This window comes from Eurosta solidaginis, chromosome X (genome assembly GCF_040869045.1).
Source record: "Eurosta solidaginis isolate ZX-2024a chromosome X, ASM4086904v1, whole genome shotgun sequence".
In the NCBI taxonomy this organism is placed as follows: Eukaryota; Metazoa; Arthropoda; class Insecta; order Diptera; family Tephritidae; genus Eurosta; species Eurosta solidaginis.
In genome coordinates, this window is record NC_090324.1 from 165,865,218 (window position 1) to 165,878,867 (window position 13,650).

Sequence of the window (13,650 nt, forward strand, 5' to 3'; positions counted from 1 at the left end):
AAAAAAAATATAGTTTTTGCTTTCGGATTCTGAATATTGACGCAAATACGCGTCTTTTGATACCGCTATCAACATGTGCGACCCGAATTTTAAGTGCAGGAAATTAAAAGGCTTTTATTTCATAAACTAAGAGTTTCCTAGAGTTGCGGATGCTAATTTTGTGATTTTTAGGACCCCCGCCACCCCTCGAAAAAAAGAAAAGTTGGAAAATCGTGGCACCTTATTCTAAACCCTGCAAAAATCGTGTGACCAAAAACGCACACAGACACACGAAATTTTGACAGGGGTGACGATTTGGAATGAAAAATTCTCCAAATGAAATAGCATGTTGACAAATTTAGCTTTCCCACAATGTATCGTGCTCTCTCGCACCTATTATTTTTATAGGGATAGCAAAATACGTCATTTTTGCGTGCAAAAAAATCCGCCATTTCTAATTCAGCAGAGACAGCAAAACATTTGGTGGTCGAAAATTTTTTCAATTTTGTGAGTTTTAAATGGAATATCTCCGGAAAGATTTAAAATTAAGAGGGAGTTCTCCAGATCACATATATATATATTTTAAAGTGCGCAAACTTATAATTTAAAAGTTATTTGGTGTTAAAGTTTGCAAATTTCTATACAAATTTTATATGTGTATACGAATATATATGTGGCAGCACAGCTTTGTAATGTCATCAATAAAATATATGTATATATATATATATATGTGCATGTTGCTACAAAAGCGCGATTGATTTAATAAAAACATTTATAATAAGTGAAAACAATGCAAAAATGAAATGTGAAATATACAAAAATGCAATTTAAGTTTATCGTTGCCAATTTATATAGATATGTATGTGGATTAAGGTTTTGAAAGATGTGTAAATTGTAATTTAAAGTGCTATAGAAATTTGCTAAATTTGCAAACTTTAACAACAAATAACTTTTAAGTTATAAGTTTGCACAGTTTAAAATATATATATTTGAGATCGGGAGAACTCCCTCTTTCATTTGATACCAAGTTTTGCCCCTAACTAAGGGGTGCTATTCTAAATTTTTCCCAAAGTCTAATATACAATGATTTTTGCTGTTTATTTCGACAACAATTTTTTATTTGATTTTTGTGCTCATCGAAAGACATCACAATTATGTAGCACAATGCCGCGAATTATGATAAAAGATGGTGTGTGGAGAAACACAGAGGTAAGCATTTGACGCGACTGGTTACTCTTGGCCGTTTATTAACTAAATTGATAACTTTCAGGATGAAATCCTCAAAGCAGCTGTAATGAAATATGGTAAAAACCAGTGGTCACGTATTGCATAACTGCTGCACCGCAAATCTGCCAAGCAATGTAAGGCACGCTGGTACGAATGGCTTGATCCTAGCATAAAGAAGACAGAATGGTCATGGGAGAAGGATGAAAAGCTTTTGCATTTTGCCAAATTAATGCCAACACCAATTGTTCACACCAAATTGTTAGGTACAGGATTCGCCACGGGTAGGTGAGGTTGGCAATCACAACCCCCTGAATCATTTTGGTCGGCAGGTATGCCGCGGATATATTCTTGGCACTTGTTATTGATGGCTTTTATGATGCCACCAACGCAACCTGGACAGACGCCAATGCTCAGTCAACCACCCAAGCCGGGTCAACCTCCAATACCCGGACACGTCCGGACGTCCTGGTTATAATGTATGTTAATACAACTAATAATTTACAAATTTGCTGATGATTATTTTTGTGTTATTTTCTTTAGCAACCACCTGCACCTGTTACAGGTAAATATCAACAGCCGCAACAGTATGATCAAGCCCAACGCCGTTTAGATCCCGATCAGATGCCAAATCCGATAAGCGTTATCATTGAAAATAAAAATAGCGCTGGTGGTGCTTTTATTACTAATGAACAGGGTTTATTACCACCATTGGTGACCACAAAATATGTGGTAGAAGATCAGGGTAACTCCTCGCCACGTTACGTTAGGTATCGATAATCGAAATTAATGTTTTGTTTGGCAATTACATTGATCTTTCTTCTCTGCAGGTCGTCTTTGTATTGCATACCTGCAACAGATGATCTATTAAAAACAACAGCTTTGTCCATTAAACTTACCGTCTCACCAATGGCACGCACGGTTGAGGGTGAATATGAGCCACCCATTGTAAATTTTGGTGAATTGGGTGCAATTAGATGCAATCGTTGCAAGGCTCAATAGCAACTTGTAGATGCTGGTCGTCGTTTCCAATGTCTAATGTGTAAAGTAACAAGAGATGGTAAAAAAAATATTTCACTTTTACTTGTCTTCATTGATCCATATTTTTTCTCAACAGTGCCAACTGCATATTTCCAACATTTGGGCCATACCGGACAGCGTCTCGATAAATATGAATGTCTTGAACTTGTATTGGGTACATGAGTATTTGTGTAAAAAATGCTTGGGTACCGATAGCTCTCATGGTAAACCTCAACTCATATCCAACAATGCCTCGCATTCAATTGTGGCACTGTACGCACTACATTGGGTTCACGTAGTATTGACAAGCATATTGTTGATTCCAGTGGTAAGGCCACAATTTCAAATGATGGGGAAGCCATTGGATATTGTGAATCCAGCCGTAAAACTCTAGTAGACATCGCCAAATCTCAAAATGCTGAGGTAAGTTTTTTGTTATATTAGAATGTGTAGAATAAAAATGTTTCTCTTATCAGGTCGGCGATGGCACCACTTCAGTAGTATTTTAAGCATGTGAAATCTTAAAACAAGTTAAGCCAGATGTTGCGGAAGGCGTGCATGCACGTATCATCATTAAAGCTATACGTAAAGCATTACAATTATGCATGCTAAAATATGACATGGCTGTACATGTCGAAGCGCCAATCAAAGGAGCAACAAAGTGTTATTGGAAAAATGATCTGCCACAGCAATGTCCTCTAATGTCCAAGAGTATCAGAAAATTGTTGATGCTGAATGGCGTATTCTGTAGAATAAACTAGCTAAGTAAGGCGCCAATGTTGTGTTTTCTAAATTCCCAATTGGTGATGTTGATACACAGTATTTTGCAGATCGTGATATGTTCTGTGCTGTTCATGTACCAGAAGAAGATTGGAAACGTAGAATGAAAGCTTGTGGTGGTGCTGTTATGACTACAGCTAATGATATTAATTCAAGTGTTTTGGGTCAATGTGATTACTTTGAAGAACGTCAGGTTGGTGGTGAACGTTTCAACATTTTCCAAGGTTTTACATTAATTTCATTTTTATAGTTTATAATTATTTAAAGGTTGTGTTAATGCTAGAACAAGTACATTGATTTTACGTGGCAGTGTTGAACAATTTTTGGGGGGGGGGGGGGGAGGGAGGGATGGCCTGAAGGTTTAATGCGGCCACATAAATCGTTCCCAAGATAGTCGGGCTAGCAATTTAATGGTGCTGTGTTACTGGAGCGTACCGGATCTGTATCCGGCTAAAGGACCATCACATCGATAACACTCCCCAAACCCTTCGGGGAGCAACCTTATCGCTACAAAAACAACAACATTGTGTCCAAATCCCGAAAAAAAAAACTATAAAATTTGTGTCAGTGAAATGATAATTATTGCTTTTGGTTGTTAGTTTTGAGGCATCGTCATCGAGTTCCTTCTGATCGTATATGCCGGTTCTTTTGCATTCTTTTACATGCATAAAGTGCCGTTGAAGCCTTCCTCACCCTCTCCTCCACGTTGAGCTTCCATGATTACTTACTGTCTAGGATCATTCCTAGATAATTTGTGCAAGGTTTCTCCCGTAGGGTCGCCCCTCCTAACTTAGGCCTGGTCCAATTAGGGACCTTGTACCTCTTTATAAACAAGACCATATGCAACGTCATCTGCGTAAACCGTAAGTTTTTCTGGTCCCTCGTAGAATCCCCTAAGCAGCTGGTTAATGACCAGCGTCCACAGCAGAGCTGATAGCACCCCTCCCTGCGGAGTGCCCCTGTCCACTAATTTCGTGGCCGCGTACAATCCCCATTGCGATGTAATCTTACTGCAGTTTAACATGCAGTCGATCCATCTGGGTAAGGCTGGATGTACTTTAACGTAATTAAGACCATCAATAATCGCTCATTTAGAAAGCCCCGGCAATGCTTAAGAAGAATTCTAGAGCATATTCCTTATATTCCAGGGCTTTTTCTATGCCTATTACCACCCTATGCAATGCGGTGTCTACTGACTTGCCTTTGGTGTACGCCTGTTGTGTTGTGGAGAGCAGCTTTTCATCCACGTTGGACTTTATGTACACATCTAGCAGCCTCTCAAAGGTTTTGAGCAGAAATGATGGTAAGCTATTGGGTCTATAATCTTTGGGATACACGTGACCGATCTTCCCCGCCTTTGGTAGGAAAGCTACACGAGCAGTTCTCTAAGAGTGCGGTACATGATTCAGTTTATGCACCCATCGAATATTATTTTAAGCCATCCCACGACCGCCCTACTTGAAACTTGTAGCATGGCCGGACATGTACCATCTGAGCCCGGCGATTTCACCACCACTACGAGGTCCTCAGTAGTGTAATTAGGCAGCATATATGAATGCAGCTGTTTCCTTACCATTACTACAGCTCGCACCCGTCCTTCCGTTTGCGCATAGTAAACGCCAAATCCGCGCGCGCTAATTCCAGAAACCTTTCCTCCCAATGGAAGCCACTGCTCCTGGATCAGCACGTTAGGAGGAGGAGTTCGCTCGACGCCACTTTACTGTGTTGGAGGTTTATCTGTAGGACTCGCAGCACCAGTGGGCTGCTTGTCCCCCTCCAGCACCTTCATCGGGACGTCGTCGTCCTCCCCTAGCCCTTTTGGTTTAGAGTGTTCGAAGCCCCCTTCAGACTCTTGTACCTGTTGTGCCGGGTGTTCCTCTGTGCGACTCACAGCACCATCTGGCTGTTGGTCCCCTTCTAACACATTCGGAGTGACGTGGGCTACCTCCACCTGTCTTTTTTCCCTTAGGCTTTTGAGGTCCTTTTCGACTTCGCCCACGTCCAGCGTGTTAGGACTTTAATACCCGCGACTTCTTTTCCTGAGTCGCATATAAATTTTGCCTGTACCTAAGGACATTTTTCCAAGCTGCGCGTACAATATATCCTCCGCCTGCTTGTTTATTTGGAAAATGTATAACTGACCTTCCTCCGTAGGCCGAGATACAGTAAGTACCTTCCAATCCTGTGTCGGTATGTTCGGATTCTTATTCTGAAAAAGTCGCATTGTATCCTCCGACTTCATCACGCATGGTATCCATACCTTAACTTTTGGTACCTTGGGGATTTGCGCTTTATCCACCATCTCAAAACGCGCGTTCGTGCCCTGCCTTTGGGGGTTTGGAACCACTTCCTCCAGCCACGCAAACTCGCGATGTTGTCGCACGCTATCATCTTCATACCATTATACCATCCCCCGAATCAAAGGTTGGAAGGAGCTTACTTGGTTATTCCCGCATCATCTTAAGCTCCTTTTCTACAGATCTCCACCTTTCACTAGTCATCTGTTCGAAAGGACTGCTACGATCAACCAGCGCCACAGTCAGTGACTGCTTTGCCACATCACTCATTTTCTCGGGAAAAGCCGGCGTCTTAGTGTTATTTCCCTTTGGCACCTCCGAGAAAGCCGGAGTCTTAGCTCCATCTAGCACCTCCGAGAAAGTCGGAGTCTTAGCGTTATCTCCCTTTGGCTTATCTCCTACTTCCATAGTTGGAACTTCCCTCTGACTCGCAGCCTTCGAGGTAGTTGCTACCTCGCTATTGGGGTCCATCTGTCTTACAGCTTTGGGCCTACTTGTCTTGTCTATGGGACTGCCCTGCGTCGCGGCTCTGGGACTGGGCCCTTTCTGCCATTCGACGCTTCTTCCTCCTCATACCGGTTGCAGAACCGAGGGTTTCTCGCAGCAAACCTTTTGAACTGCCTTCGACCTACTTCTACCGCCTCATGAGCCCATGCCAAGCGCTCGATCTCCTCTTCTGTTGGGTCCACCACTGCTCCCAAGCACGGTCGACATTTGGCATGTTTTAAATAAGGTCACCGATGATTTGGTTGATGAAAATATCAGGTTTCGCGAGGCGACAAAACTGGAGAGATTGGGGAGATAGCTGTTTATTTTATTACAAAGTTCATCGATGTAGGAAACAATAGCATAGGCGTAGAAGCAATAGTGACTCCTGGTGGTAAAGTAGATATTGATATGTAGAAGTTAAGCAGAAGTTTGAATATGAGTTTTTTTAAGTTATAGCAAAAAAAGCGTTGAGGATTTTTAATATCTTACCAGGTACCTTCGTACATGTTTCTAAGAATGAAGAATAAAACCTATTCAAACTCAATTTTCACCAGGACAAAGCTGCAGAGACTTCGTTATACTTTAACATACAATACGTTACCCCATTTTAGCACAACTATCATTTTTTGATTTTATTAAATTTTATAAAATGTTTCTTCCTCTACAGTTCTATTTCGGTATTGGATGGTAAATATGGCTTTCGCATTTTCTCCGTCAATAACTGTGAAAAGGTGGAAGAAATCTATGCGTGTAAATCTCACATATTATCTTGGTCGAGCGTTTCTTCAATAGCTCTCTAGTGGTGATGGTGACAGCAGAGAAACCCAACTGTTTACAAATGTTACATTTCAAAAAGAATCAAAATATCTTCCATTGCGTCTACGGCTCAAATACCCACAGTATATGAATGAATCGGTTGCACGAACTGGGTCTGAATACTGAAACAGTACACATATTCAAAATCGATGAGGAGGCTGTGATGATGGTATAGGGTGAGTTGTTGAATAACATACGAAAACCACTTTAACCCATCTATATATTTGCATTACAGCTAAAGCTTTACAAACAGCAAAATTGCTGGCGCCAAGCAATTGGAAAAGGCAGTGAAGCATTCATAACACTGTACGGATGGTGTAAAGTTAGAAACTGCTGTTGTAACAGCTGCCACCGACACAACGGTCATCTCTACTTCGCCGAGTAGCGCCTCGTCCGACTATCTATCGAAGACAGTATAATCATATCTTTTGCCAACACAGGTTAGCGATGTGCTTGCACAGGAAAAGATTTCAATTGGAAAACAAAAACCAATTAAGAGAGTTTATTTATTGTTAAAGTATTTTCTTTTCTTTATATCAACAGTATTAATTTAAGTTGCAATATCACGTACATATATAATAAGGGATGTGATACGATTGCTGTCGGAATTAGATTTGAAACCAATCAATACTCCTGCTAAGGGTTGTAGAATTATTGCTTGAATAATTAGATTTAGAACAATAATAAGTCTGACTTTATTACAAGTCGTACATTTTTAAGTTCATCAATTACGACAGCAATCGGATTCCACGACACCTTTGAATATTCTTGATTTGAAAAAAGAGTAAACGTAATCTGAATTTCTACTAAGCTTTAAGTTGTAGATTATTCAAATAATTGAAGTTTTTTCTGCAGCTTAAAATTATTTTCTGCTCGCTTAGAAAAGATTTCAATTGGAAAACAAAAACCAATTAAGAGAGTTTATGTTATTATTAATATATCAATTGTATTAATTTAAGTTGCAATATCACGTACATATATAATAAGGGATGTGATACGATTGCTGTCGGAATTAGATTTGAAACCAATCAATACTCCTGCTTTGGGTTGCAGAATTATTGCTTGAATGATTAGATTTAGAACAATAATAAGTCTGACTCAATTAATAGTCGTACATTTTTAAGTTCTTCAATTACGACAGCAATCGGATCCTCGACACCTTTGAATATTCTTGATCTGAATTTCTACTAAGCTTTAAGTTGTAGATTATTCAAATAATTGGAGTTTTTTCTGAAGCTTAAAATTATTTTTTGCTCGCTTAGAAGAGATTTCAATTGGGAAACAAAAACCAATTAAGCGAGTTTATTTATTATTAAAGTTCTTCTGTTTTATATGAACTGGATTAATATAAGTTCCAAGTTCATGTACATATATAATAATATTGAAAATAATAAATATTGAAAATTCAATTTTTTTGGTTCATATTTTATTCATATGGCTGCTCCAGGTAAAGTAAATCTGCAGGTAAAATTCACGTTATATGGCGGTTATATAAATGGTAAAACCGCAGTAAAATTGATTGTCAAATGACTCGAAAATGTAGAGTGAAATGACGGAAAAATGACCGCCATTTGACGAGCATTGTGACGTGTGTGAGCAGCACAGTGCTATGCTCACATCCTATAAGTGGGAGCGGAATGCACGATCACATTAATAGGAACGGAACGGAAAATTTGGTCACAAAAGTTCATCACGCCCATGCAAACGTGACTATGAATATAACCGCTGCAGAAAGTCACAATGACCGTAAAATGACCAGTAAAATGACGTGGAGCGTTTTTGCAGGGAATATTTCCCGTTGTAATAGTCTAGTTGAGGGGTCGACTGCTAATACGCTACCAAAAATATCGAGAGAGGTGTCAAACGACGCGTCTTGACATCAGTATTAATAATCCGATGGCGGAAAATAAAAATTTTAACGCGTTCAAAAGATATTAACGAAAAATCGAAAAAAGACCCGCGGGTACCTAGGAAACCGGGGGTCGGATCCATAGGTTTCACCAACTCGACTTAACTTAGTTAAGTCATATTTTTTAATTTTTCTGTTTCACCACCAATACTAAGCTAAGTCGCAAATTAGCCTACCTGTTAGCTGGCTTATTCTCGAATTTCAACAGTGTTGCTGTAGTACAAATTTTGAGTCGAATTAAATGGCACTATTTATACTTATTTCATTATGCAAACATAGCAACCCCGCTATTGTTGACATCTGTAATTTCTCTGAAGTGGCTTATTTGTATTCTCGGTGGCAAATTTGTAAAAAATTTAATGGATCTTCGAGATTCTGGTGAAAGTGATTGCGATTTTGAAGCTCTGCAGGTAATCCTGCTTCGACGAAAAAGAAAAATTAAAGAGCGTCCTGACTTTTTCCAATATTATGACGATGTTGACTTTCGCGAACGATTTCGTATGTGCAAAGATGCTGCTTGGTTTGTTTTTTTCTTTAATAAAAGACAAAATTTATCTTGGAGCACGGTAAGTTTACATCATATTTTATAAGTGTTGCCCTAAATTACTTCTCGTTTACAGCAACAACGCAAAGCAGCCACATCAAATATTTTTCATCGCACTCCGGTTCTATGCTTCAGGATCTTTTCAGCAAATTGTGGCAGCCCTTTCCGGAGTTTCCAAAGCAAGTGCCTCACGTGCAATTACGCTAGTTTCCTACCATCTAGTATCCTTGCGACCAGATTTTGTGAAATTTCCTCAAACGGAACAGGAGCGCTTGGAAACACAGGCTGCTTTTAAAGAAAAGGCAAATTTTCCGCGTGTAATTAGGGCAATGGACTGCACCCATGCTAAAATCAATTCCCCAGGTGAATATGCGTGAATAGTAATTGGAAAACAATATCTCTATATTTATTTATAAACGCATCCCAAGGCAGCCGGTGCTGTCCGGCTTCATTTCAGTTTAATCCCATTTAATTTGTTGCGTCCTCCCAGGAGATCCTTGCAGCGGGGTAAAAGTTTAGTTGAGGGGTCGACTGCTAATACGCTACCAAAAATATCGAGAGAGGTATCAAAAGACGCGAATAATCCCGAAAATAATAATCCGAAGGCGGAAAATAAAAATTTTATCTCAGTTCTGAGATATTTGCAGTTGAAGTGGGCGATTTTCATGTGGTTGTTGTAATGTTGTGTACCCACAAAAAAAATTGTGAACATAAGTGTTTTGCGCGGATATAGTTTTGGTCTACAAACCGGTGTTGGACCCACCCAGGGTAATTTTTTATAAGCGCGGCCGAAGGCCTCCAATACAGAGAGGTGTTCTGCGCAAAAATACGATGGATCCCACCCCTGGTTTCGGAGGGACCCGCGGGAAATATTTCTGTTTTTCGTTAATATCTTTTGAAGGAGTTAAAATTATTCGGATTATTAAAACTGATGTCAAGACGCGTGGTTTGACACCTCTTTCGATATTTTTGGACGCGTATTAGCGGTCGACCCCTCAACTACTCTGTTACCTGCAGCGGGAACGCGCCATACTCCTGCTCCGGGAAGGTATCGAACCAAAGGGCGCCCCGTAGTCTACGCCTCAGCACCCCTCACTACCTTTCAGCAGCTCTGCTGCTCAACAACCCACGCCCCACGGCGCCACCAGCTCATACGGCCGCTTCCACTCATGACTACAATCTCCGTAGTTGAGTTGGTAGCAATGCCGAGCATCAGCAACCGCCCCGTCTTCTTCTCCCCTTTTGGAACCAACGCCTTTAATAACCCTCATTCATACGGCTGAGTTCTCAGGTGCCGTATTTCCTCAAAATGCTTACGGAGATGACTCCTTAAGCCCCTAGGCGGTGTTGGCTCATCAATCAGATGTCTGTTGGGATGCTCAGGTTTCTGGGTATTCAACAGGAACTGTTTGGTTAGCATCTCATTTCTCTCCCTGATGGGGAATATTCTCGCCTCATTATGTAGATGGTGTTCTGGGGACAAAAGAAGGCAGCCCGTGGCGATTCTGAGAGCAGTATTTTGGCAGGCCTGTAGCTTCTTCCAGTGGGGTAATTTTTAGGCTTGCCGACCATATGGGTGACGCGTAGCACGTAAACCGCTGGCCAATTGCTTTGTATGTAGTAATGAGCGTTTCTTTATCTTTTCCCCAGGTACTGCCAGCAAGGGATTTGAGGATTTTATTACGGCTCTGGATTATCGGAACAATTGCGGCTGCGTGCTCACTAAAATTTTGCATCTGTGAGTGAAGAATAAATAGCACCAGCGAAGAAAAACTATTTTTTTAACATACTAAACATTTATTTTATATTATTTCCAGGCGAAGAAGATCAAACTTATGTGCAATGGATGTGGCTGCAAAAGGGTACATCAAAATGCTGCTAATGCCGTCATTGGTTAAAATTGGTTGAGAAAGCTCCTGTATAAACTTATCACTTTTAAATAAATGCAAATATATTTTTATTAAGGAAAAAGTTACCAAATAAATTCACAAATAATAATAATAATTTAATACTTTATAAACACTGTAATTTATGTTGATTATATTTAGTGACTGCTTTCCAAGGCAGTCGGTTCTATGTACCGGAGCGACTCGGGATTTTTCCCGACCAAGGACTGTCATTTCAGTGTAACCCCATTTAATTTGTTGCGTCGCTCCCACAAATTTTCATCCTACCAGCAGCTCCTTGCAGCGGGTAGGTAGGTAGGTTGAACTGGCCGGTCCATGAGGACCTCACATAGACTGATTGAGTCCGTAGTGTTACCAGAAGTTTGTTTTAACGACCAAACTGAAAAACCCTATCAAAAACCAGGACCTATGTTATAAAATAACTGCGTCCTCTTGGCAAATACTAGAAGCTTCCTAGGACTTAAGCCACTTGCTGCTTCTAGATCTGACAGCTGTATCACTCCTAATAGCTGGAGTCTTAGCCTGGCAAGTGCAGGGCACGAGCACAGAACGTGCTCGATCGTTTCCTCCTCCAACCCGCACTTCCTACACCTGCTATCACTGACCAAGCCTAATTTAAAGGCATGTGACGCCAGAAGGCAGTGTCCAGTCAGAATACCCGTCATGAGTCTACAGTCCTCTCTTTTTAATGATAGAAGCAACTGTGTTAATCTAAGGTTGTAAGACCTACACATAATCTTCGACACTTTACAGCCCCGCGCTTGAATCTTTTCTGCTTGGTCGATCATGTGCACCTCTCGCATTCGCTTAATCTCGCCCAATCTAATTGGGACGTCTCATTTTGCAACATTATTGAAAGCCCCGGCAATGTCCAAGAAGACTCCTAGAGCATACTCCTTATATTCCAGGGATTTCTCTATGCTTATTACCACCCTATGCAATGCGGTGTCTACCGACTTGCCTTTGGTGTACGCATGCTGTGTTGTGGAGAGCAGCTTTTCATCCACGTTGGACTTTATGTACACATCTATCAGCCTCTCAAAGGTTTTGAGCAGAAATGATGTTAAGCTAATGGGTCTATAGTCTTTGGGATACACGTGACCGATCTTCCCCGCCTTTGGTAGAAAAGCTACACGAGCAGTTCTCCAAGAGTGCGGTACATGATTCAGTCTTATGCACCCATCGAATATTATTTTAAGCCATTCCACGACCGCCCTACTTGAGACTTGTAGCATGGCCGGGAATATACCATCTGGGCCCGGCGATTTAAACTTAGAAAACGTCTTCACTGCCCACTCGATCTTGGTATCGGTCACCAAGCCCGGCACCACTAGCTCCGTGATCGAAGTGTGAGTGATGTCTGCTGGTTCTTCTATACCGTCTCCCGATGGGAAATGTGTATCGAGAAGCACCTCAAGGGATTCCTCACTATCACGTGACCATTCCCCGTTCTCTTTCTTTATTAGTCCCTGGACTATGTTTCCCTTTGCTAGGACTTTTTTCAACCGTGCTGTTTCACTGGAGCACTCTATGTCCGTACAGAAACTTTTCCATGAGTTTCTCTTCGCCCTGGTAATTTCACGCTTGTAGATCCTCAGTAGATCCCTGTACTCGTCCCGACACGCTTCGCTTTCCGCGGTCTTTGCGAGTTTAAACATTTCTTTTACCTGTCTTCTTAGAAGACTCAGCTCATTGCTCCACCATGGCGGCTTTGCTTTTCCTCTGAATCTTCTTAGAGGGCAAGCTTTGTTATACGCAGTCATAAGCGTCCTTGTTAGGAATTCATTCGACTCCTCCAGTTCCTCTACATTAGCAACCTCTTTGGGTTGTCCCAGTTTCGTTTCTACATGTTTCTGGAATTTAGTCCAATTCGTTGTCCTAGGGTTTCTAAAGGTTCCTCCCTTCTCTACCCTCTTTAGTGGGATGCTGAAGCTTATATACGCATGGTCGGAGAAGGATGGTCTATCGAGAACCATCCAATCATACCTTGATATATCACGCTCGGAGCTCAATGTAATATCCAGAACATTGCTGGATGTTGGACCAATGTATGTAGGAACATTTCCCCTGTTGGCTCTCTGCAAATTGGTTTGCAGGATGTAACAAAATAGAGATTCGCCTCTCTCGTTCGTATCTGCTCCTCCCCACGCATTGTGGTGCGCATTTGCATCTGCGCCTATGACCAACCGCCCTTTGCGCCCTTCCTCCTGTACTAGCCTTTTGCACTCCATCGGTGGAACCTCCGCAGCATGGGCCATGTAACAGGACGCCAGGATAAATACCTGCTTATTCTTTTGCTCAACGGCCACCGCTACGAGATCCTCGGTGGTGTAATTAGGCAGCATATATGAATGCAGCTGTTTCCTTACCATTACTACAGCTGGCACCCGTCCTTCCGTTTGTGCGTAGTAAACGCCAAACCCGCGCGCGCTAAGTCCAGAAACCTTTCCTCCCGATGAGAGCCACCGCTCCTGGATCAGCGCCACGTCAAACGAACCCTCCTCAAGGGTTAGGAGGAGTTCGCTCGACGCCACTTTACTGTGTTGGAGGTTTATCTGTAGGACTCGCAGCACCATTGGGCTGTTTGTCCCCCTCCAGCACCTTCGTCTTGACGTCGTCGTCCTCCTCTTGCCCTTTTGGTTTAGAGTATTCGAGGCCCCCTTCTGCCCCTCGTGAATGTTGTGC

The 13,650-nt window shown here is 41.6% G+C and overlaps 1 protein-coding gene across 6 annotated transcripts; it reads left to right on the forward strand.

Annotated features, from left to right (window-relative positions):
• Nucleotides 1-967: 967 nt before the first annotated feature.
• Nucleotides 968-7,996, forward strand: LOC137235446 (protein transport protein Sec24C-like). 6 transcript variants are annotated; one of them, XM_067758443.1, is made up of 9 exons: nt 968-1,188; nt 1,250-1,682; nt 1,747-1,973; nt 2,034-2,263; nt 2,321-2,646; nt 2,700-2,988; nt 3,044-3,227; nt 6,457-6,774; nt 6,841-7,996. In XM_067758443.1, the coding sequence occupies exons 3-4, from the start codon at nt 1,828-1,830 to the stop codon at nt 2,203-2,205; spliced, it is 318 nt and encodes a 105-aa protein (XP_067614544.1). In that variant the 5' UTR covers nt 968-1,188; nt 1,250-1,682; nt 1,747-1,827; the 3' UTR covers nt 2,206-2,263; nt 2,321-2,646; nt 2,700-2,988; nt 3,044-3,227; nt 6,457-6,774; nt 6,841-7,996. The 6 variants fall into 6 exon arrangements, with proteins under 6 accessions (XP_067614544.1, XP_067614543.1, XP_067614540.1 ...); XM_067758442.1 differs by having other exon boundaries at nt 3,087-3,227; nt 6,457-6,781; nt 6,841-7,992; XM_067758439.1 differs by having other exon boundaries at nt 6,457-6,781; nt 6,841-7,991.
• The last annotated feature ends 5,654 nt before the right edge of the window (nt 7,997-13,650 follow it).

Coding starts and splice junctions, on each gene's coding strand:
- LOC137235446 (XM_067758443.1), top strand. CDS start 1,828: ATGCCAAATCCGATAAGCGTTATCATTGAAAATAAAAATAGCGCTGGT. Junction 1,974..2,033: donor TCCTCGCCACGTTACGTTAG/GTATCGATAATC, acceptor TCTTCTCTGCAG/GTCGTCTTTGTATTGCATAC.